The sequence below is a fragment of the Plasmodium sp. gorilla clade G2 genome (assembly GCF_900097015.1).
Source record: "Plasmodium sp. gorilla clade G2 genome assembly, chromosome: 13".
In the NCBI taxonomy this organism is placed as follows: Eukaryota; Apicomplexa; class Aconoidasida; order Haemosporida; family Plasmodiidae; genus Plasmodium; species Plasmodium adleri (nom. inval.).
Genome location: NC_041705.1, coordinates 1,443,555 through 1,468,554, shown reverse-complemented (window position 1 = coordinate 1,468,554; position 25,000 = coordinate 1,443,555). Strand labels below are relative to the sequence as shown.

General features: G+C 19.1%; 6 protein-coding genes and 2 non-coding genes across 8 annotated transcripts; 6 read left to right on the top strand and 2 right to left on the bottom strand.

Annotated features, from left to right (window-relative positions):
* Positions 1 to 2,450: 2,450 nt before the first annotated feature.
* PADL01_1338300 lies at positions 2,451 to 2,522 on the top strand. Its single transcript has one exon. It is a non-coding gene; the product is annotated as a tRNA-Pro (tRNA).
* Positions 2,523 to 4,120: 1,598 nt separating this feature from the next.
* PADL01_1338200 lies at positions 4,121 to 4,195 on the bottom strand. The gene has a single exon. It is a non-coding gene; the product is annotated as a tRNA-Met (tRNA).
* A 1,523-nt stretch (positions 4,196 to 5,718) lies between these two features.
* PADL01_1338100 (probable protein, unknown function) lies at positions 5,719 to 6,807 on the top strand (the record flags this gene model as incomplete). The annotated part of the gene is made up of 4 exons (XM_028683935.1): positions 5,719 to 5,820; positions 6,007 to 6,061; positions 6,288 to 6,418; positions 6,514 to 6,807. 4 exons carry the CDS (start codon positions 5,719 to 5,721, stop codon positions 6,805 to 6,807), a joined length of 582 nt encoding a protein of 193 aa, XP_028540064.1.
* Positions 6,808 to 8,130: 1,323 nt separating this feature from the next.
* On the top strand, positions 8,131 to 10,908 carry PADL01_1338000 (serine/threonine protein kinase, putative; the record flags this gene model as incomplete). Its single annotated transcript, XM_028683934.1, has 1 exon — positions 8,131 to 10,908. One exon carries the CDS (start codon positions 8,131 to 8,133, stop codon positions 10,906 to 10,908), a length of 2,778 nt encoding a protein of 925 aa, XP_028540063.1.
* A 604-nt stretch (positions 10,909 to 11,512) lies between these two features.
* On the top strand, positions 11,513 to 14,282 carry PADL01_1337900 (CPW-WPC family protein; the record flags this gene model as incomplete). The annotated part of the gene is made up of 11 exons (XM_028683933.1): positions 11,513 to 11,777; positions 11,862 to 11,938; positions 12,021 to 12,110; positions 12,221 to 12,355; positions 12,446 to 12,466; positions 12,538 to 12,636; positions 12,717 to 13,222; positions 13,421 to 13,572; positions 13,687 to 13,901; positions 14,047 to 14,107; positions 14,248 to 14,282. The coding sequence occupies 11 exons, from the start codon at positions 11,513 to 11,515 to the stop codon at positions 14,280 to 14,282; spliced, it is 1,656 nt and encodes a 551-aa protein (XP_028540062.1).
* A 1,767-nt stretch (positions 14,283 to 16,049) lies between these two features.
* PADL01_1337800 (conserved Plasmodium protein, unknown function) lies at positions 16,050 to 17,918 on the top strand (the record flags this gene model as incomplete). Its single annotated transcript, XM_028683932.1, has 1 exon — positions 16,050 to 17,918. The coding sequence occupies one exon, from the start codon at positions 16,050 to 16,052 to the stop codon at positions 17,916 to 17,918; it is 1,869 nt and encodes a 622-aa protein (XP_028540061.1).
* Positions 17,919 to 19,336: 1,418 nt separating this feature from the next.
* On the top strand, positions 19,337 to 22,425 carry PADL01_1337700 (conserved Plasmodium protein, unknown function; the record flags this gene model as incomplete). Its single annotated transcript, XM_028683931.1, has 3 exons — positions 19,337 to 19,455; positions 19,575 to 19,754; positions 19,842 to 22,425. 3 exons carry the CDS (start codon positions 19,337 to 19,339, stop codon positions 22,423 to 22,425), a joined length of 2,883 nt encoding a protein of 960 aa, XP_028540060.1.
* A 257-nt stretch (positions 22,426 to 22,682) lies between these two features.
* On the bottom strand, positions 22,683 to 24,830 carry PADL01_1337600 (conserved Plasmodium protein, unknown function; the record flags this gene model as incomplete). Its single annotated transcript, XM_028683930.1, has 1 exon — positions 22,683 to 24,830. The coding sequence occupies one exon, from the start codon at positions 24,828 to 24,830 to the stop codon at positions 22,683 to 22,685; it is 2,148 nt and encodes a 715-aa protein (XP_028540059.1).
* Between the last annotated feature and the right edge of the window lie 170 nt (positions 24,831 to 25,000).

Below are 25,000 nucleotides of genomic sequence, written 5' to 3'. Positions count from 1 at the left end.
GAAAAAAAAAAAAAAGAATTTATTTATTATATTTTTGCGTTTTTCATTGTTTTTCCTTTCACAAAATGGTACACAAATACACATGCAATAATGAAAAAAAAACAAAGGAAAGGAAAAAAAAAAAAAAAAAAAAAAACTAAAATTAAAGAAAAGATTATACTCTCTTCTTGTTTCATTTCTTTTTTTTTTTTTTTTTTTTTTTTTCTATTTACGTCTTTTGTTATTTTATTTCAATTTTAATTTTTTGTATATTTTTCACCTCTAAAATTTATTGTAACATGTCCAAATAAATAATATAATATATAATTATGAAATGAAGAATTATGTTTAAAATATTTTATATATCATGAATATATAAAAAAACAAAAACTTTGAATTCTTTATATATCAAATGTTATATTTAATAAAAAAAATTTTCTTTTTCATTCTTTTGTTTTTAAATATATAATATTATAAAAAGAAGTTAGTGTTGACTGTACATATATATATATTTATATATATATATATATTAATATAACAATTCTTTTAATGTCTTCAATTTTTTTTTTTTTTTTTTTTTTTATATGGTGTTATAAATAAAAAGACGCTGTGTTTTTGCTTTCTACAACTTTAATTTATATACCTTTTGTATATAAAATGATTATTTTAAAAAGTACTAATAATTATTTTTTTTTTTTTTCTTTCCTTTCTGATTAAAATTGGATATGTCACAACTTTAATGTGAATTTATATTTATATTGTGTATATGAATAATATATATATATATAATACTTTTTATTTGTTTGGACGCTCATAACAAAATTGTAGTTCAATTTTTTTTCCTTATTTTTTTTTTTTACTCCTTTACCTTATATGAATGCAAATTATTAGTTGTTCAGTACATTTAAAATGTATACATATATATATATATATATATATATATATTTATTTGATCTCTTAATATTTGAATTAAATAATACTATTAAAAAAAAAAAAAGAAAAAAAAAGGACACAATTTATAAAGTTTAACAATTGAATGTCTTTAGTACACCATGTAAGAACATGTACACAATATTACAAATATAACTTTTCCTTTATATTATAAATTAACTCATCCTGAGTTTTTATTTAAAAAAAAATAAAAAAAAAACAAAAACAAAATCATGCTTGACCATCAATACTTTTCTTTTTTCTTTTTTTATTTATTTCTAGCTTTTCAAATATTGTCTAAACCTTTTATTACTATAATTATATATATATATATATATATGTACGTATAAGTGATTTTAATTCTTATTTATATTATATATAGTTTAATTATCTTAAAAATTTTTAAATGTATATATCTTATAACAATTATGTGTACACAATAAGTAATAGTAATAACCTTTAGTGTTATATAATATTCATTGATTTTTTTATATAATATTATATATATATATGTATATATTTATTTTCTTTTCAAGTTTTTATTTATAGACAGTGATTTAGATATTTTTTCAATGTTTATTAAAATATATAGATCATAAATACAAACTAATATTTAAGCAAATTTTTTTTTATAATTTAAATGTTCTAATATATTTTGTCAAATTAAAATATATATATATTATAACCATGAATAATATATAAAAAAGAAAAGTTTGTTATATTTTAATAAACAATCTTATTAAATAGGGATGAGTAATTATTTATAAATAAATATTATTTTAACAACTTTTCGTCAGAAATATAATTTTGGATATAGTTAAAATCTTTTCTACATAAAATAATTATACATATATATATACATATATACATATTTTTTCTTGTTTTGTTTTTTTGTTGTTATATATATAAAATGGTACAGGATATATAATTCTACATGTTAAACAAAATAAAATGAAATTATAAAAAAGTAGCTAGCCAAAATTTATATATTTTGTTTTTTTTTTCTGAATTGTTCAGGCAAAAAAAAAAGAAAATTTCTTTTAAACTTATATATAAATAAGTGTGGTATGAAATGGACCTTGTGTAACAATCTTATTATTATTTTAAAATAAATAATATATAAATATAAATATATATATATATATATATATATATATATATTATATTTTTTATTCTTTAATGTATTATTCATTTTATTTATTTTGTTACAAGGAAAGGATAATATATTATTGTAGAGGGAAAATATTTTAAAGTGTAAAAATAAAAGGTACTAAGTATTTACAATATATATATATTTATATATAGATATATTTAAATATTTTATTTTATTTTTTTTATTTTACAAATGATAATATATTTATAACATATTTAAGTACAAATAAGAAGAATTTGTATAAATATATAAATAGTATCCAAGTTTTAATGTAAAATAATTAAATATATAAATATATAAATAAAATATATATTAAAAATAATGGAACAAAAATTATGTTAATTTTAAGATTTTCATAATAATTAATTAATATATAATATATATAGTTGGCTACTTAGTCTAGTGGTATGATTCTCGCTTTGGGTGCGAGAGGTCCCGGGTTCAATTCCCGGAGTAGCCCATTTTTTTCTTCCTTCTTTTCTTTTTATTTTTCTTTTTAAATTAGAAAAATTTACATTTAATTTTTTATGTTTTTTACATTATTCTTGTAAAAATATTATATAAAAAACAATGATTATTATTTTTCATTATATAAAATAATTATAAGAACAAAACACAATAGTAGATATAAATATATAAATATATATATATATATATATATATATATATATATATATATATATATTTATACTATTTTGTTTTATTCTTATAAAATAATTTTACAGCGTTAAAATATTTATGAATATTATAAAAAGAAAAAAAAATACATTTGTTATATTAACAGTTCATATACTTTTTTCATTTATCATAAGAAGGAATTATTACCAATAATACTTTATATCTATTATATAAGTGTAAATCGTTTATTAATATTTTATTAATTTTTTTTTATTTTTTGAGATAGGACTTAATATAATTTATAACATTATTTTTTAATATAAAAAGGAATTAAAGTAAAAAAAAATATTACGAATAAAAATTATCCTAATATATCATTACAATATTTAAAAATAAATATATAGAAACATGATTATGTTTTATATGCTTGTATTAAGTTATATATATATATATATAAATATATATATATATATATATATATATATGTGATAAAAGACTCATGTCTTAAGATATTTATTCATCTCACATATATTATATATATATATTATATATGTAGTCTTTTTTTTTTTTTTTTTTTTTTTTTTTATTTTAATATTTTAATTATTTTTAATGTGGACAATGTCCAAACCTTTGATTCATTTAAAAAAAAAAAAAAATGAAGTCCTTTAAAAGATTAAACTTTATTTGATCATAAAGAAAAAAATTTAATCAAGTATTTTCTTGTATATATTATATTTTATTTTATAATATAAAAAAGAAAATGAACAGTTTTATAATATATTGAAATAAAAGGAATTATAAATAAAAATGTATTTATAAAATGATCGTCTTATGTACAACTTATATGTAATAATTAATATTATATTATATGATATAATAATATATATATAACATATATTTATTTGTGTTTTTTTTTTACTTTACATATTTTCATACATATTTTTAAAGCATTCTAAATATATACAAATACATGCATATAATATACTTATATATATTTTAAAATATAAAAGTCTTATAAAATTAGAAATAATACTGATAAATTATATTAAAATATTAATAAGATATATAATATATATATTATATATAATATATATATAATACCATATCGTCCATATAGTTTATATATATTATATATATGTATATAGTATATATTTTTGTTATAATTAATTATATATATTTTTTATATATATAATAAAATTTAATATATAAAAACACATGAAATTTTTAGCACATATTATTTTTTTTATTTTAAATTTTATATATATAAAATACAAATTTTATTTACTTCATAATATATATATATTATATATATATGTATATTTTGATATATACATTTTTATTATTTATTATGTACATAAAATTTTTTTTTTTTTTCTTTTAACTTTTTTCTCATTTCTCTCTTTTTTTAAATTAAATGAAATTTTTGATTTTTTTAAAATCTAGTAGCAGCGCGTGGTTTCGATCCACGGTCCTGGGGGTTATGAGCCCCCCACTCTTCCTCTGAGCTACGCTGCTTTCAAAAAAAATATGGAATTAATAAGTATGTTTCATTTTTCATTTTTTATTAATATAAATAAATTAAAAAAAAAAAAAAAAAAAAATTAAATAAAATAAAAAATATTTATATGTATCAAAGTATTTATTTAAAATTTTATATTATTATTTAATTATTTATATGATTTCTAATTGAATCCCCAAATGTATGATATTACTAGATATTTCGTTATATTGTAAATTATTTATGTTTTTCCTTTTTTATTTAAGTAAAAAAAAAAAAAAAAAAAATAGAAAATTTATATATAAATATGTATAATCATAAATATGTAAACATTAAAAATATATTAATTTATTAAAATTATATAAACATTTTATACCATTTATATGAAGTGAAAAAAAAAAAAAAAAAAAAAAAATTAAATCTTTGTTTATTAATGTTCCAATTTAAAAATAAATAATAAAAAAAGAAACATTATAAAATGAAAAAAAAAAAAAAAAAAAAATATATGTATATATATATATATATATATATATATATTTATTTTCCATTAAATGTTCTGTTTTATTCAATTAAAAAATATTTGTTTACACAAAATAAAACAATTTTCACAATGCGAAAGACTCAAAAATTGTTAAGGTGTATATTATAGTCATATGTTACAATCAACTTTATATAAATAATATTTTATTTTTTATTTTATAATTCCATACAAATGTATTTTCCATTCCTTTGGCAGTATTTTATAAATTAAATATATATCTGTCCATGTTTATTTATATAACTATTTTAAATATTGTATTTATAACATTTACAATTTTTTTCATATAGAAAATGTAACATTATATAAGTTATGAACTATTTTTCTACATTTACACAAATACAATTATATTTTGTATATATAATAAATATGTTCAATATATATATTAAGGTGTATATATGAATATAGCTAATTAAAATATATTTTAATATAATTAATTTTGTTTCATTTTATATTATTTTTTTAACTATTTATAGTTATTAATATGTGTTATTATTTTCTTTTTCTGTTATACTCATAAAATAATATATGTACCTTCCTAGAATAAAATAATAACATATTACAATATTCATGAATAGACAAATTGGTATAAAGCTTACATTATAAAAAAAAAAAAAAAATATTATATACATATATATTTAAGGTCACTGATTTTTTTTTTATATATACACACACATTTATATATATATATATATATATATGATATAATTTATTTCGCGAAAATTTTTATATTTTTTCATGTTCTTATATATCATATTAGATCTTATATCAATATACATTATGTTTTATTTTTTAATCCTTTATTGTACATTTTTTTTTTTTTTTTTTTTTTTCTATTTCTCTTTTTACCTGAACAATTCAGGCAAATGTTATAATTAAAGCTAAAAGGAAAAATAAAAAATAAAAAATAAAATAAAAATATATAAAATTAAAATTATAATTATAATAAAACTAAAATGTATGTATATATATATATATATATATATATATATATATGAAAAAATGGATAACTTTAAAATTATATATGCATCTATAATACGTTTCAATGATAAGATACCCATTTTTACATATCATGTCAAAGTTGATTCACATTTAAGAATTGAGGTATTATCAAAATATATGTATATGTGATTTCGTCTTTTACGCATAGTTTGATCTATATTGTTATTATTGTCACATCAAAAAAATGTTTGTAAAAAAAAAATAAATTGAAATTTTAAATTTTTGTGTGTCTTAAGTTCTATATACTGTCCAAATATAACATTTTATATATTTTTCCATTTTGTTTAGCTAGTTAAAAGCTTAAACATATATTTTCGGTCTACGTCCATTGCGGCTTTTCCTGGTGCACTTAAATATTTAAAAAAAAAAAAAAAAAAAAAAAAAAATAGTATACATGTACAACATAGGGTATATATAATGTATTGTATAAAAGATAACATGAACAATATATAAGAAAGATTTATTGATATAAAAGAGAGACAATTATAACACCTTTGACGACAATCTATTGTGTTGTCATATATATATATATATATATTTATTTATATTTATTTATTTATTATTCATAGGAGGAACACATGTTGTTCCGTTTGACTATGGAATTATATATTCATTGTACAATAAAAACCTCACCTTGATTTATATTATTATAACACAGAAACAATATATAGAGAATAAATATGCATTTTTATTCTTACAAGTAAAATGTTGTATATATAAATATATATATATGTGAATTACTTATCACACAAAACAAATCCTATTTGTTTATTTTTTTTTTATGCTACCATATAGGAATGCATGAACGAATTAGAAAAAAAAATAGATCTTACAAATTTGATGAGATTACCAAAAAATAAATATTCAAGAACCTTTACACAATATTATCAACAGTTAATTAAAAAATATAATGCTGAAGTATGTTATCCTATTGAGAGGATAGATAAAAAAATAATTCGTATTCTATCAACCGTATGTCAGGGTATACAAACTACAATCAAAAATAAACAGGGGTTAAAAAAATTAGAAAGTCGAATGAATAGTTTAAGCTTCAATGCAAGGCTGGTTAGTTATATATTAATAATATAAGAATATATATTTTTTAATATGTGTGTAATTTATGTTTATATTTTATTTTTTTTCCAGTTTCATAACCAGGCTCACAGTATAAAGAAGAAAATAATTCTCACAAGGAACAGAAAAGTTACATTGATTATAATATATATATATATATTATATAATTAATATATAATATCTTTTTTCATATTATAACCTTATTATAGCATACATAACTATTCATGTTATTATATTATTTTTTTTCATAAAGACTGTTATTAATAAAATTATAATAGCGCATCTTATATATACCTTAAATATATATATATATATATATTAATAAAATATTTAATTGTTTCCTTTTAACATTTTATGAATATTAGATATTCCTTTGTGTTTTGGCTATTATCTTTATTTTCATCCTTATCAAAATTATTTGACATGATATATTTTTTTATTCCGTTTATATTATTTTTATTCGTACGAATATAATTCTCAAAATAAATAAATATATAATATATATATATTATATATTATGAATGCTTTATAGTTATGAAAAAATAATATTTTTTGAATAATATAGAGAAAAAAAATTAAAAGAAAAAGAAAAGAAAATTATATTGAAGAATAATTATAAAAACAAAACAAAAGAATACTCAAAGAGAAAAGACACATTAGGACAAATAGATTCTCAATAAAGATAAACAGATAGTGGACCACACCTTAAATATAAAGATATACACTATTTTCCTTTTAATTTAAAATATAATATATATATATATATAATTATAAATGGCCCATGTTTTTTTTTTTTCTCTAAAATAATGAAAAATAAAATGTGTATTATTTAATTTGTTAGGTATAATCCAATTATATTTTTCTAATTCATGTTACTATAATTAAAAATAGATTCATTAAATAAAATATATATATATATATATATATATATATTCATTATTACAATAATATAATAATGTGTATATAAATTATAAAATATATATATGAATTTTATTATGCATATAATAATATCCCTTTATTTTTAAGCTCATTTTGAAATGTAAAAGTATAATATCATATTTATTTTTTAATTTAATTTTATTAATTTTTGAATATTCATATTTACATAATATAATATTTCCTAAAATAATAAATTATATATATATATATATATATATATATATATATATGATTAATTTTTTTTACGTGTACTTTTATATTTTTATGTTAAATATGTATACATAACAATGATCCGCTTTTGAATGTTACACCTATTATAATATATATATATATATATATATATATATATATATATATATATAATATATATATAATGTATGAATAGAAAAAAAAAAAAAAATGAAATTGTCCTCTTGTGTAACATACTTTTCAATATTGTGTAATTTAATAATAGTGAGTCATTTTTTGTATTCTTCATTTTTATATTTATTTAGTGAAAAATTTTTAAATTATTTTGAAAAGAATAATCCTTTTATTCATAGGCAAAAATATGTTATAAATCAAACGACCGAACCAATTTTGAATTCTTCAAAATATAGACATGCATATGAATGTTCATTGAAAAATAAGTTAATTCATTACAGCAATTATTTGGGAATAAGGAAAGAAATAAACTTGGATCATTATAATAAATGTTCTTTTTATGAATATTTATTTTTCCTTTTTTTTTACAAAAAAGGTATTTATTATATCTTTGATTATGTTTATATGTATTATTATAAAAGAAATATATATGATACATTATATAATCATAACAATGTATATGCTAAAAGTAATTTACTCTTTGCCTTTGCAAAGGATTTAAAAAAATTTTTGCTTATTTTTAATTCGAATATAAAAAAGCTCGATGTGCAGCTAGCCATTCAAATAAAAAAAAAATGGGAAAAAAAAAAAATATATGAACAAAAACATTTGGCTAGCTGCTCATCAAAAGTAGAGAAAAGGAGATATGGAAATAAATATATAAATAGATATGATGAAAAAGAAAGAGAAAATAGTTTTGAGGATGAAGAATATAAGACGGGTTATCATAATTATGAAGGGAAAGTTGTTTTGAATTCTAAATATTGTTTGATAAAAAAAATAAAAAATATTTTAAAAAAGAAAACTTTAAGTCAAAGTAATTTAAAGAAATTGGATGTTATTCATCTTCCGATTGATGATGAGAGTGGAGAGAATAAAAATAATATACCAATAAATAATTATGTATGTAAATCATGTATAATTGATATAGAAGAGAAGTCATTATATGCTTTAAAAATTCGAGAAGAAGAAAAAGGGAAGGATAGTAATAATATATCTTTATATAAGGAAAAATCAAGAGATATTCAAATATATTATAATTATGAAGATATACAAGAATATAATATGAAAAAAAAGAAAAAGAAAAATGAAAAAAAGAAAAAGATCATGATGAGAAATTTTAATAAATCCATTTCAGGAACAAAACAAATTATTAAGACACCATATTATGAAGGATTAAAAAATAATTACCAGATGATTAATTTTAGAGAACGTTTATTGTTATCACATCCAATGAAGCTACAAGAAAAAGGATTTGAAGTTAATAGATATTATCCAAGAAGAGTTAATTATTCTATGAAAGAAAAATTGGGTACAGGGTCATATGGAGAAATTTGGTATGCTATAAATATAAATAAGAATTCACAATATAAAGATGTTGTATTAAAAAAATTTCTTATAACTAAAGATGAAGAAACATCTGAATTGAATGCTATGAGAGAAGTATATTTTGGTGAAAAATTAAAAAATTGTGATAATATAAGTAGATTTATTGAATATTTTAAAGAATATGAAATAAATGAAAATGAGAATAAGAAAAAAGAAGAATATATTTATTTTTGGTTAGCATTTGTTAATGAAGGTTATTCTTTATCTAAGCATTTATTTGAAACATCTTCTAATACTTTAGGTTTAGTTAGTCCTAGTGCATTATGGTGGAGTATTAAAAAACAGAAAATAGGAATGTTAGTATTAAAAGATTTATTACATCAAATATTAAATGGTATATATATAGCTCATAAAAAAGGTATAACTCATAGAGATATTAAAATGGAAAATATCTTTGTTTCATCAACTACTCCTTTTACGGTACGTATAGGTGATTGGGGTAGTGCAGTTGAATATAAAAATGAACACTTTTCTTTTATACCTTCAGAAGATGAAGAAACAAATGGATATCAACCTCCTGAATCTTTATTTGGTCATATGAAAAATAATTTTATGCGTTTACCTTATTATGATATGTGGAGTATTGGAATAGTTTTCTTACAATTTATTCTAGGTACAAAAAATCCTTTAGAAGTAAAAGATAAAGAAAATGAGCGTAAATTAAAAAAACTATTTTCAAAATATCCTATGGACATATTAAAAGAAGCTATATTTTTACAGAGTTTATCTGAGCTCTGTTTAACTCCTTGGGTGAAGAAATCTGAACATAATTTGATACGTCTCGAAAAAAAAAAAAAAAAAAAAATCATACATGATTGTTATAAGTATGATATGGCTAGTAAGTATAGCCAAACTACATCATATAATAATAGTAATAATAATATAAGTTCTTATCATACGCCTAGTAATATTTATAGGAAACATTTGTTTCCTACAGGTTCATCACATAATTCACTATATTTAAATTATAGTAAAAATTTTATTATTAATAAATTAAAATATTATATTACCAACGATTTAATTAATATAAAAAAACAATCCTTTCATAATATTTACAATATTATATCCGATAAATATAACTCACTAATATCCTTACCATCATCACCATTGTGTTCTGATGGAATGTGTCTATATAAATATGAGAAATCATATGACAACAAATATATAACAGAAGGTAATGATACAGGTCTCATTTGTTTAAATAAATATAAATTATTTTTTAGTGAAAATCAAAAAAATATATTACCAAATTATACATGTGACGATGAAAAATTTCAAAAAATTCTTAAGGATAGAGATCCTTCAGGTGTAGGATTGCCAGATAAAAATGCGAGAGATCTCTTAAGACAGCTCTTAAATTTTGACTACGAAAGTAGGATAACAGCTGAGCAGGCTTTAAATCACCCATGGTTCCAAGAAAATTAAAAATAAATAAATATATATAAATATATGTATATGTACATATATATGTATGTATATTTTTTTTTTTTTTTTTTTTTTTTGTGTGTTGTGCAATATATATATATCCCTAAAAATAAAAATAAATAAATAATATTAAATGATATCTTATTAAAATAAAATGTGGTGACAATGAATTATAGAAATATAATTTTGTTAATGTCGTGAGAAAAATGAATGTTACACATGATATAATATTCGCATTATATGTGTACATACATTTTGGATATACACATATATATATTATATATATATATATATATATATATATATATGTTTTATATTTTATGTTTTTTTTTGGTGCCGTTTAAAAAGATATATATATTTTTTAACTCAATCTTTGAATAATATATGAACATGTTATAAATTAAGTGAAAAAAAATACAAATTGCATATTTTTTCTTTTTATTGTTTTTTTTTTTTTTTTTTTTCCTGTTCATCTTTCTTTTGTGTTTGTTATATAAAGACTTATACGATAAAACAAAAAGTTAAAAAACTTTTCATTTTTTTTTTTTTTTGTCAAAATATTATATATATATATATATTTTTTTTTTTATTATTATTCCTAGTAATGAAATATCGTTTTGTTTTTCTTCTTTGTCTGACTATTTTGAAGGTAATACAAAAGGGTTCTTGTTCTAAATGGTTAAATCAAGAAGAAGAAAAAAAAAAAACATTTTCCTTTTCTGGGAATTTAAAATTGGATATCAAGAATGATAAGGAAAAGAAATTATATGATTTAGAGAATAATAAAAATGTGGATATATTGAATGAAGGTGTCTCCAAAATTATGCAGAAGGAGAAAGAATTAATAGAATCTAACAAGCACGTGAAAGGTAAAAAATAAAATATATAAATATATATATATATATATATATATTTTTGTCATATGTTCTTCCATATTATTTTTATCCTTTTAGATGTTGTTGATGAAGCTGGAAGTGCGATTAAAAAGAAATATAAAATTAATGAATTACCAACATCTGGTTTAACTGAAGTACGTATATAAAATCATTGAAGAGGATATTTCATTTAAAAAAAAAAAAAACACTTTTAATATTCCAATAAGAAAAATTTAGGATGAAGAGGAAGATGTAAAAGAAGACAGTGCCTTTTTGTCTGACGATTTAGAAGAGGCTGCAGAAAATTTCTCGTCATCTGGAGAAAATGTAATAAAAAAGGCAAATAAATAAATACATATATATATATATATATGTATGTATTTATTTATTTATTTATTTATTTATTTATTTATTTTATTTTCTATATATATATTTAGAATGATCAAAAAAATGAACAGCATGAAAGTGAAATGAAAGACATTAGAAAATATCAAGCAGAAATTATAAATTCGATGAACCAAAATACAATATACAAAAAATTTGATACTCACGAATTTGAAAAAATGGAGCAAGTTAAAAGAAACAAAAAAAAAAAAAAAAAATATATTATATATATATATATATATGTATGTATGTATGTATTTTTTTTTTTTTTTTTTAAGAAAATGGAAGACCATAAAGAGGTTATAAATATATTATATATTATTATATCAATTTTGTAACTTTTATACAATTTATTATTTATTATTATTAGATATGCTATCCAGATTATTCTATACCTTGTCCCCTACATTTTTTTCGAACGAGTACAGGCTGCGTTCCTCTTAGCTCTTATGAGGGACCATGCAATAAGGTGTAAAATAAAATAAATACATACATACATATATATATATATATATATATATATATATAACATATGTTTATCCTTTTTAGATACAAAACAAATTAATCTATTTATATGATGAACAAAAAGAAAGCTGGGGAGAAATATGCGAAGTAAGCTGGCCATGTATGCCCTTGGAATGCCCTTATGGAAGAGACTACAATTCTGTATGTCCTATAAATTGGATTGATATAGGTAAAGGGTTATGTCGAAATATATATAAGAATGAAAAATGTGCAGGAGATATAAACTATTCAAAAATGAATTTAGAAGAAAAAAGAAATATAGAAAAGAAATGTGGAATTATATGGAAATGTAAATCTATTACATATACAACAAATTTTGAAGACATATGTCCATTGAATTGGGAATATATTGGTAACTATAAATGTAAAGCACCAGAAGATTATAAAGGACCATGTCCAAATATCTCTAATTTAAAAAAATATAATACACAAGAAAAAAAAGAAAATATTGAAAATGTATGTCTTGTTAATTGGCCATATAATATCAAAGTTAATGAATATCAAAGAGATTACAATGTAGATTGTCCAATGTACAAAAAAAAAAAAATAATAAAATAATAAATAATAAATAATATAAATAAAATTATATTAATTATAATTAAATATATATGACTTAATTTATTTTATAAAAATAAAATAATCATAAATAACTTATATATTTATAACAAATATGATATATGTATATATATATATATATATATATATATATATTTTTTTTTTTTTTTTAGTGGATGGTCTATGATGGAGAATGGATTTTGTCGAGCTCCTGAAAATTATAAGAAAAGTTTAAAATGCAAAGAAGATGTTTCTTTTGAAGATATGAACTCTGATCAAAAACATTCATACTCTCTTGCTTGTAATGTAGATTTTCCATTTAAAGGTAATTCATATGTATATATGTTCACCTATAAATAAATAAACACACACATATATGGAAATATATATGTATATATATATATATATATATATATATATATATATGTATATTTTTTAGATAAACAGGATTGTAAACGCAATTACTCATTCGCATGCCCACTAGGATGGATACCTTCCAAAAAAATAAATTATTGTAAAGCACCAATAAACTATAAAAGTTCAATTTGTAAAAATGTTTCAAAATTTAAAAACATTTCAGATAATCAAAAAAATTATTATCTGAAATTTTGTGATATTGATTGGCCCTGTGAAGGAGAAATACAAAATTCAATGGTAACATATATACATATATATATATATATATATATATATATATATATATATATTTTAATATTTATTTTTGTATACCCTCTTTGTTATGTTATATTATAAATATCTTTTAATCTTATATATTTTTATATTAATAATATTATTAAAGATATACACGCAAATTAGTGCTGACGATCTTGAGGAACCAGGAAAAAAGAAATATACCAGAGGTAGAACAAAAAAAAAAAAAAAAAAAAAAATACGAAAAAATTTTTTTGAAAGATAGTATGTACTTTAAATAATTAAGGGGGATCACTAAAAACAAATATATATACACATATCAACCATTTTCATTCAACATTTTCTTTAGGACCAATTGATTCAGATACTGGATTAATTATTTAAAAAGAAATTCTTATAAAAATATTTATGTTGCAAAAAAGAATATCAAAGGTACGAACTAAGTAATTTTTTTTTTTTTTTTTTTATCATTTTATTTTTATTATTATTATTTTTTTTAAAAAAATCTTTTCCTTAAATATATTATATAATGATACTTATTTAAATAAATAACATTACAACTACTAATATTTACACTTTGTTTATATTTTACCTTAAAAGAAATATATACAAAATGGGAAATAATATACATATATATATATGTATATATAAATATATTTTTTTTTTATTTATACATCTTATACATAATGATTTCATACGACCATGGATGGCTCACAAAAAAAAAAAATTTTTTTCTTTGAATGTTTCAAAATATATATTCTGAAACATTTTAATATTCCAAAATCTTTTCTTTATTATAAATATAATATTTATATAAACATATATTACTTCATACATATGTATATATATTAAGAACATCTCTGAATACGTTTAGGAACCATATAATTTAAATAAAAATAAAATATCTATAATATTATTCGAGATACACACATATAAAAAAAAAATTACAATTTCGGTTTATGTATATTTTTAAGTATGTATAATACTTTTTTGAAAAAAAAAAAAAAAAAAAAAAATTAATTACATAAATTTATACATATAAAAATATATTACATATATATATATATTATATAATATATATATACATTTAGGAAATAAAATAATCATTATTTTGGATTTTCTTCTTATAATATTTCTCTCTCATAATTTTTTATGTTTATGTTTTATACATTTTTTTCTTTACCTCTGTTTTTTTTTTTTTTTTTTTCTTTTCTTTTTTTTTTGTTTATTTTTATGTAAAAAGATACTATTTTATATATAATTATATATATTGTATTTTCCAATATTTAATTTTATTTTATTTTGTTTTGTATTGTTTTTTTTTTCCATGTAAAACATATTTATGGGTTAAAATATACCCTGGAAAATAATAAATATTTCTTGTTATTCAAAAAAAAAAAAAAAATAAATAATATAATATATTTTCAATATTTATGTGATAAGTCATAATATATATATTTTTATTATATCTTCTTTTGAATAAATGATTGTTTTAAAATAAATAAAAATCTTACGTATTTTTTTTTTTTTTTTTAAATCTAAAATATATATACAACCCTAAAGGGTTAAAAATATATATATATATATATATATATAATATATATTTATAAGTAATACAATTTTTATGTATATTGAAATATCTTTAAGACATTTTTTTTTTTTTTATTTACATTTTTATCGTGTGAAAATTTATGTTTATATATATATATTATTATATATTTATTTTATAATTTGTCATTCTTATTTTTTTTTTTTTTTATATTTTCCAAATATCTTGTATATACATAAAGTATATGGGATAGGTGGTTCGTTTATAAATCAAATTGTTAGCACATAAAAAAAAAAAAATACATATATATATATATATATATATATATATTTGTGAACATGTTAATGTATTTTGCTATATATTTAGCTATTTATATATTATAATATAAATATTTCCAATAAATTTATGAACAATTATGTATAAATTATGAACAATTATGTATAAATTATGAACAATTATGAATAAATTATGAACAAATTATGAAAATTTAGCTGTACATGTCAAATTATCAATAAAGATATACATACATATATATATATATATATTATATACTTATTTATACACATATTATTCATATATATTTAAAATAACCAGTTATTAAAATGGAAAAGTTAAAGGGAGCTCATTTAGTTTGTACAACTGATAATAAAATTGAAAAAACAAAATTGAATAATAAAAAAAAGTATAGTAATTTAGTTCGAATTTTTAAAGAAGAGGTTGATTATTTAAAAAAAAAAAAACAAGAAGATATAATTTTCGAACAAAAAAAAAAAGAATTATTAAAAATGTTACCATTGATACGTAAAGAATCTTCATGTGAATTAAATAATTTGACACATAGTTTTTCCAATAAAACTGATAGTAGTGATGATATGGCTTTTTATAATAAAACACCTCACAGAACTGAAGAAGACAATTTCAAGGAAAATAATAATTATATGAAAACTTCATATAGTACAAAAAAGAGAGTATATACTCCATGTAATTATGATAAATCCGATATTTATAGTGATAAAGAAAAAGAAGATAAGATATCTTTATACACTACACCAAAAAGATGTAAAAGACGTAATATTACTAAAAAAGGATCATCCAATGTGAAATCTAGAGGTAGTAGTAGCAGAAAAAAAAAAGACTTATGTGATGAATTAGTTAATATACGTACACCTGTGAAAAGTAAAAATGAGTATTTAATTGAAAAGGAAACATATGAAAGTATTACTAAAGATAAATGGCTTATGAACGAATCCAATATGAATGAATTACCAGAAAATATTAAGGATGAATATGTGTCCTATTTGTGTAGTCCTTTAAAAAGAAGTGAACGTTTAATTAAGAGTAAAATTAATAAAATGCTTAATGAAAATATAGAACAAATAAAACAAGAACAAATGGCTTCAAATAGTGATACATATAAAAATAGTTGTTCCAATAGCGATATATTAAATAATGATGATAATTCAGTAGCTCATTGTGATTTTATTCCTGAAGAAGAGGAAAAATGTTGGGATGAATTTTACACACAAAGTATTGACAAAACTAGACCATTTACTGGTATTACAACAGAACTAGCTGTTGATATAATCACAGAAATGTTAAGATCAAAAATAAAAAAAATAAAAATTAAAAATAAAGAATTTTTCTCACCAATTAGTGAAAATGATACTATCATGGAAATCGGACATGGAAATCATCCTTTGGCTGTTCAAATGTTTGAAAAATGGGGAACAGTTGGTAGGTATGTTGGTATAGAATTTAGTGGAGAAGCTAGTAAAGAAGCTCTTAAATGTGATAAATTAAAAAATCTATATCTTATGAGAAAAGTAGAATTTATTAAGATACTAAGCATGAAATATTATAAAGATAATTATTTAAATGGTGTAGTTGCTGAATCAAATATTTCTCCAGTGAATACTAAAACAGATTTTATTGAATTATATACTTTCAAATATATTTTTGCAAAAAGTACATTAGATTATATAACATGCAGAATGGATGATATTGGAAATAGCTGTGATTGGGAAGAAGATTTGCAAATTTCACCAACAGTTGTTGATATGTTTAATAGTTTAGCAGATTCCTTGCAAAATTGTAAAAAGGCTAAAAATAATTCCTATATAATTTTTGTCGAACCAAGTAATTCTTCCAAATTCAGAGATCATATTTTAACCATATTCAAAGTTATCTATACAGCTACATTCAAATATGGAAGTTCTGCTAAGTATTTGAGGTTATATAAATTATTAAACCATAATAAGGCATGTGGTTACATGCTTGAAAAAAGAAATGAAGTATATGAAAGTTTTGAAGAAATGAGACATGAATTTTTAAAACTAATTTTGAAATCGTCCATTACAAAAAATATTGACGAAGTAGATTGGTTTTTACCTACACAAGTACCAAAAAGATGGTTAAGTAGGAATCCAGCAGATATAGAATATTTGGTCAAGTTGGATAGAAGTCACTTTTAAATGGATTTACATATGAATCTATAAATAAATAAATAAATAAATAAATAAATAAATATATATATATATATATATATATATATATATATATGTGTGTATGTATGTATGTATGTATGTATGTATGTGTGTATTTTTTTTTTTTTTCCTGAACTGAAAATTTATAAATGTTCATATTTTTTTTTATTTTTCCTGAACAAAATACATGTTTATATATGTATATTTATATTTTTCGCCTGAACAAGTAATATATATTATTTTTTTTTACCTGAACAAAATATATATTTATATATATAAATTTATATTTTTTGCCTGAAAAAAAAAAAAATGTTTTTCTTTTTCTTTTTCTTTTTATTTTTTTTTTGTGTGTGTGTTTATTTTGTTGCATGAAAAAGAAGTGTTACTTTATTTTCTTTTTTTAAATGTATATTTTGCTAAATGAAAAATTTATAAAATGTTAGCTTGTTTATAATATTAACAATTTGAGAATATTTGAAAAAAGGTTTATTTTATAAAATATATATATATATATATATATGTAATGCTAAAAGGTCATATAAAATTTACAATTATCATTCTATAGTATGAAAAGGTCTTAAATAAATTTTAATAGGAGTGGCGCATTAATTTTTTTCTGATTTTTTTTCATGTGAAGTATAATTTTCAATAACATTGAAGCTTTAAAAATGAAGTAAGGGTGAAAGATGTAAAATTGGGATGAGAAGGATTTTTTATTTTTTATTTTTTTTTTATTTTATTTTTTTTTTTTTTCTATGATTGATCTATTTTTTCTAATAAATAGAAACAATATAATTTTTATAAGTACTAATAATTTTTATTCGGTTATTCTTAATTTCTGTACACATTCTTTACATTATTCTTATTTGAAAAAAGTAAAAAAATATAAATTTTGTGTATTCTTTTTTAAATGAAATTTAAATTAAAAAATTAGCTTTAAATGTTTAAATTGGCATTAGAAAATAAAATCTGTTATAATTTATGATATATATATATATATATATATATATGTATGTATGGGGGTATAATAATTATATATAATTTTTTTTATATATTCTAATAAAATTTCGAAATGCTAAATATATGAAAAGATTTTTTTGTGAGAATAATATTTTAAATATGTGAAAGCATTTATGAATTGTTACCATTAAGTATTGAAAAAAAAAAAGAAAAAAAAAAAAATTTTTTTTGGAAGAATATAGCTTTTTTTTTTTTTTGTTGTTGGTTAAGGGATATACAACTATTTAGAGTTTGAATCATAAAATATTTGAAATAATAAAGAGGAACATGTTATGGGTATATATACCAGTTTGTAAAAAATAATTAAATTGAGAGAAGTGCTGTGACTGTATATTATAATTTTTTTTTTTTTATTTTCTTTATTTTGGAATTTGAAAAATATTAGGATGTTTTTTAATTATTCAAAAGAGAAAAAATATAAGAATGTATTGTTGATTTTTTTTTTATATATTATTTTTTTTGTCTCAAAATATTATAGTGGGAAAACCCTAACATATAATTATAGGTATAAAAATATATGTATCAATAAATAAAATATAAATATAAATATAATTATACATATATATTTTTTTTAGTATGTACACACTTTTGTGTTTATATTTTTACCTTCATTCCTTTTTATAGCTTAATTCCTTTTGACATTAAAACAAAAGAAAGATCGCCTTGGAATTTTATCAAAAATGATTTGTATGAGATAAAGAGGAAGCAAAGAAGAAAAGAATTACATGCATCTGATATAGCTAAAACGTTTGAAAATACGATACCAGAAGAATATATTAAATATAACATTCCTGAAGAACCAATGTAAAAATGATATAATATATATATATTAACATATGTGTGCCTAGTTATATATATATATATATATATATTTTATTTATTTCTTTTTAGATATCCGTATATATCTGTACCTGATAATTTGTATACCAAAAAATATAATGGGAATGATAACGATAATTTGAACGATAAACAAGAGAAGGACAAAAATGTTGCCGAATTAACACATGGTCTGAAGAAAATGTCATTCGAGGAATATAAAAAATGGAATGAAGAAAATATGAAAGAGAGCAAAGAGTTGCCTGAACCAACAATAGAGGATTATATTGAAGATGTGGAATATGAGAAATATATACATCCTGCTTTAATAAAAAATGTAGATGTAAACAATCCAAGATATTCACTTTATTTTTTAAACGATAAAATAAAACATGATCCCGATGATTGTGCTACGTTAAATTGTTTTGATAAAAATGATTTAGAAGATGATCTTACAGAATACGATGCTGCATTTAATGGTATAGGTCCATGGCCATCTACACAAGAATTAATAGAACATGAAAATAATATAGAATATGATAAAACAGATATGGAAATGGAATATAATATAACCTATGATAAAACAGGTTATTATGAATATAAAGAAAAATTAATGAATGAACAAATGAAAGGAATAAAGAAGAACGATATGAACATGAATAATTCAGACACATTGCACGATAGTGCTACTACAATGCAAAATGATCAAATGAAAGATAAAGAAGAAAGTAATAAAAATTGTATGAATAAAACGGAGATTAATCATAATAATATTAATAGTAATAATAGTAGTGGTAATAATGATGTACTTACGAATAATGATTTATTTTGTCTGTTACATAATGAAAAAAAAATAACAACAAATGATGTTAGAAAATTATACTATAAGAAAGAAATAAAAAATATTAAAGAAGCAAAAGAAGAAATTATAAAATGGGATGAAAGAAAAAATGTTTCACGTTCCAAATGGACTTTAAATAAAGATGAAATAAATTTATTTCCTCCATATGTAAAAAAATTATATTATGAAAATTATGAAAAATATCGAAAAGAAAAAGATGAAGAAATCAATAATATAAACAAAAATAGTGCAGGTAGTGAATTGTTTATGAATATGAGAGACGTATATGATAATAAAGAGAATTTAACTTCATGGACAAATGATCATATGAACGAGAAAATGAATAATATAAGTGATATTACAATTCCTAGTGTTAAGATTGGTCGTTTAAATGAATTAACAAAATTATATGGAAATAATCCATCATCAAATGATATTATGGATGATATAAGAAATAATATAAATGATAAACCGTTAAATAATATGATGATGATGGATAAAATAAATGATCACATGAATCAAAAATTTGGACAAGAATATAATAATAATAATAATAATAATAATAATATGGAGTCACAAAATAAATACACAAATTTTCGATTATTAGAAGATAATGTTTTATATACAAGATCCAAATCACCAATTAATGAAATATTATATGAGTGGGATGATCCTTTAAATTGTTTATGGAGGAAAAGAACAGAAGATGTTATAAGAGATGTAATCATGTATGATTTTCCATTTAAAGAATTAAGAAGACCATCTAATTTAGATCTATATGATGTTACATGGTATGCAGGTAAAATAGATATCTTCGTTACAGTAGAAGAAGGAAGAAATTATAAAATTACACTCTTCGATTTAAAACAATTAGTAAAAAAAATTGCTGAGAGATTAAAAGAATTAGAAATTGAAGATGAAATAGTAATTTTACCATTCTTTGAATTAGTTGTATCTTCTTTACCCAAAAAAAATATCTTAATATGTAGAAGAGATTGGAATAATAATATAGGTAAAGAAGTTGTTGTTTTTTTTAAAGATAATATTCTTCAACCAGTAGAAGGAATATTACTAGGATCTCCAAGTGTATTTCATGTAATTATTAATGCGAATAATAAAAAAATATTAAACTTTGTAATAAATAATATTGATAAAATTGTTTTAAAAAATACACAGGATGAATTAAAAGATAATATTATTTTAAAAGCTGCAATAAGTCCAAGTGATAGTCAAAGTGGTAATCAAAGTGGAAGTCAAAGTGGTAGTAAAAGTGAAACTCAAAGTGGTAGTAAAAGTGGTAGTCCAAGCGATATTGATAATAATAATAATAAAAACATAAATGAACAAAATCGTCGAGCTATAAATGAAAACTCCAATTTCGAAAAAGATATTAAACAAATTGATGACGAAGATATATATGATCAAGTAGATAATACATATGATAAAGAAAATATAAAAAATGAATTTAAAGATATCGAATTTGATGACTTAGACAAATTAAGAAATGTTAATAAAACATCCAAGGACAAAAATGTTAATGTAATGAAAAATATTAATAATTTGGATCAGGATCAGAATGATCTAAATAATATTATAAATGAGGAAGATGAACAAGAAGACCAGGAGGCAGAGGATAATGACGAATATGATGATGATGATATGGATAATGACATTGATAGTGACATTGATAGTGACATGGATAGTGACATTGATAGTGACATGGATAATGACATGGATAATGACATGGATAATGACATGGATAGTGACATGGATAATGACATTGATTCATATGACAATGATTATAATGATTATTCATGATATGAATAAAAAATAAAGTGTAATTTTACCTATATATTTTTGCAACATTTTAATTTATATATGTACATAAACTTACGTATGTTTTTATTATTTTTTATTTTTTTGTGAATTTTAAAAATATATTTTTTATCATAACATTTTGTATGAACAAAATTATGAACAAGTCATAAAAAAAAAAAAAAAAATTAAAAAAATAAATAATATATTTTGTTTTCCCTTTTTTTGATCATAAATATTAATATTATTTATAAAACAATTTAAATAAAATTTTTTTGGTTTTTAAAATTGGGCTTTATATATTTCATAACAGTGTCAACCTTATTAATAAATTCTTGTGCTCCTTCTATTTGTTTAAATTTTTTTAAATTTTTATAATATTCATCATGTAATATAGAAAAATATTTGAAATTCTGATAATAATAATGAAAAAATTGTTCATAAAAAAAATGAATATGGTCTTTTGAAATATTTGGGTTGGTAAAATTGGAATATATTAATGACCTTAATAAGACAAGTAGTTGAAAAGAATTTAAATTGAATATATTGAAATTTTTATATACAATAATATAATATATATTATTATAATGCACAAAATTTTCTTCTTCCCAATGATCTATATATATATTCATTTTACCTTTATTTTCAATTAATTTAATATATTCATCTCTTTTATTAAAAATATCTTGAATATCTTTTTTGACAATATACCATATTTGATTATTCTCAATAATTTTATTATGTAAAAAAGAATTCATATCCATTTCAGGATTTATGTTATATTTATTATCTATCAGTGATATATAATTATCACATAAAGATAATGCATAATCATTAATTCGACTTAATTCATGTTGTGTTTTATCAATAAAACAAAATGAACTAACACTATTTGATATATTATTTATTTGTAAATTAGAGATATTTAAATTTATGTAATCATAATATTTATAACTATCTAATGTGTATGACATATCATTTTTATCATATATATCGGTCTTATTATTTTTATATGATGTACTATCATATATATATTTATTATTTTTTAATTCTATTCCTACTTCGTCTTCTTCTTTTTCCATATAATGTGGATACATTGCATGTGATAAATATTTTGAAATAATACTATGTGCCGACAAAGGTAAGGATGTAATAAAAAACTCATCTTTCCATATATTTTTTTTTATTTTATTTTCTATTTCTTCCTTTTTTTTATTATTATAATAATTTTTCATAAATATATTCATATAATTTTGCAAGTCTGTAACGATTTCATTATATCGAGTTACATTATAAAATACCATTATTATATTTTTATACTTTTTTTTATATTCATTCAAATTATATGTTGTTAATATAGGGGCAAGGTAACAAGAATATTGTGTGTCATAGTGTGTTGTAGAATTTATCCACAAAATATCATTCGGTATTTTTATATCATCGTAAATATAATTTTCTGAATATAATTTGTCAACAATATTGGTTTTATATATATCATTATTTTTATACATATTATTCATTTTTATATCTATATTATTTATATTGTCCATTCCTTTATTATTATTATTATTATTATTATTATTTTTACCTGACTTGTTCACCATTTGCCTGAACAGTTCATGTAATTCTTGAAAAAAAAGCTTTAATTCAGATTTATGTATATTTGAGCAAATAATGAAAAGGTTTTCATTTTTACAAATTGTGTTGATTAATAGATTTTCATAAATTAAAGAAATTAGCATAACATTTTTTGCTTTATCTTTTTCTGTGATTACACAGATTTTTTGTCCGTATTTTATTTTATTGAAAATATCTATTAAGAAAATATTACTGTGTAGTTGTTTTTTAATTGATTTTTTATGATAAATTTCTTTGTTATTATGATGAAATATATTTAATTTATTATTATGTTTTGAGAATAAATATTTTAAATATTCATATGGAGAGTATACATTTCTTTTTTCATTTATATTAATATTAATAATATTATTGTTGTTATATTTATTTTTTATATTTTTTTGATAAATTTTACCTATGATTGTATTATTTTGATTAATTTGTAAAACAACACCAAATGTATGATCATCTATACAAATGATATCTCCAATTTTATACTTGTTGTTTATATCATCTTCTTTTATTAATATTTCTTCATAATGTGATATATTATTTCTTTTAAGAATTGGATATTCTTTAAATACTTTTGTTAGTTCTTCTTCAAATAAATTATTTTTCTTTTGAGTTAAATTAATATTGGTATTATATCTTATATTATTATAATAGAACATCAAATTATAAATATTTTGATAAGCCTTATCATTTTTCTTTATATTACAATGTGCAAAAAAAGAAAAGGACATGACATTCTTTTTTTTAATATAATAAAAAGGGTGCTTTTTCAATAACATGATTTTAATGGGATTCTTCTGAAATCCATAAACAAAATGGAAAACTGAAAAAAGGGGTTTATAGGTGACATATATAATATATTTTGATATAATAATCTTCAATCAAAATAAAGGAGAAAAAAAAAAAAAAAAATTTATATATATATATTAAATAAAATTAATATAATTTG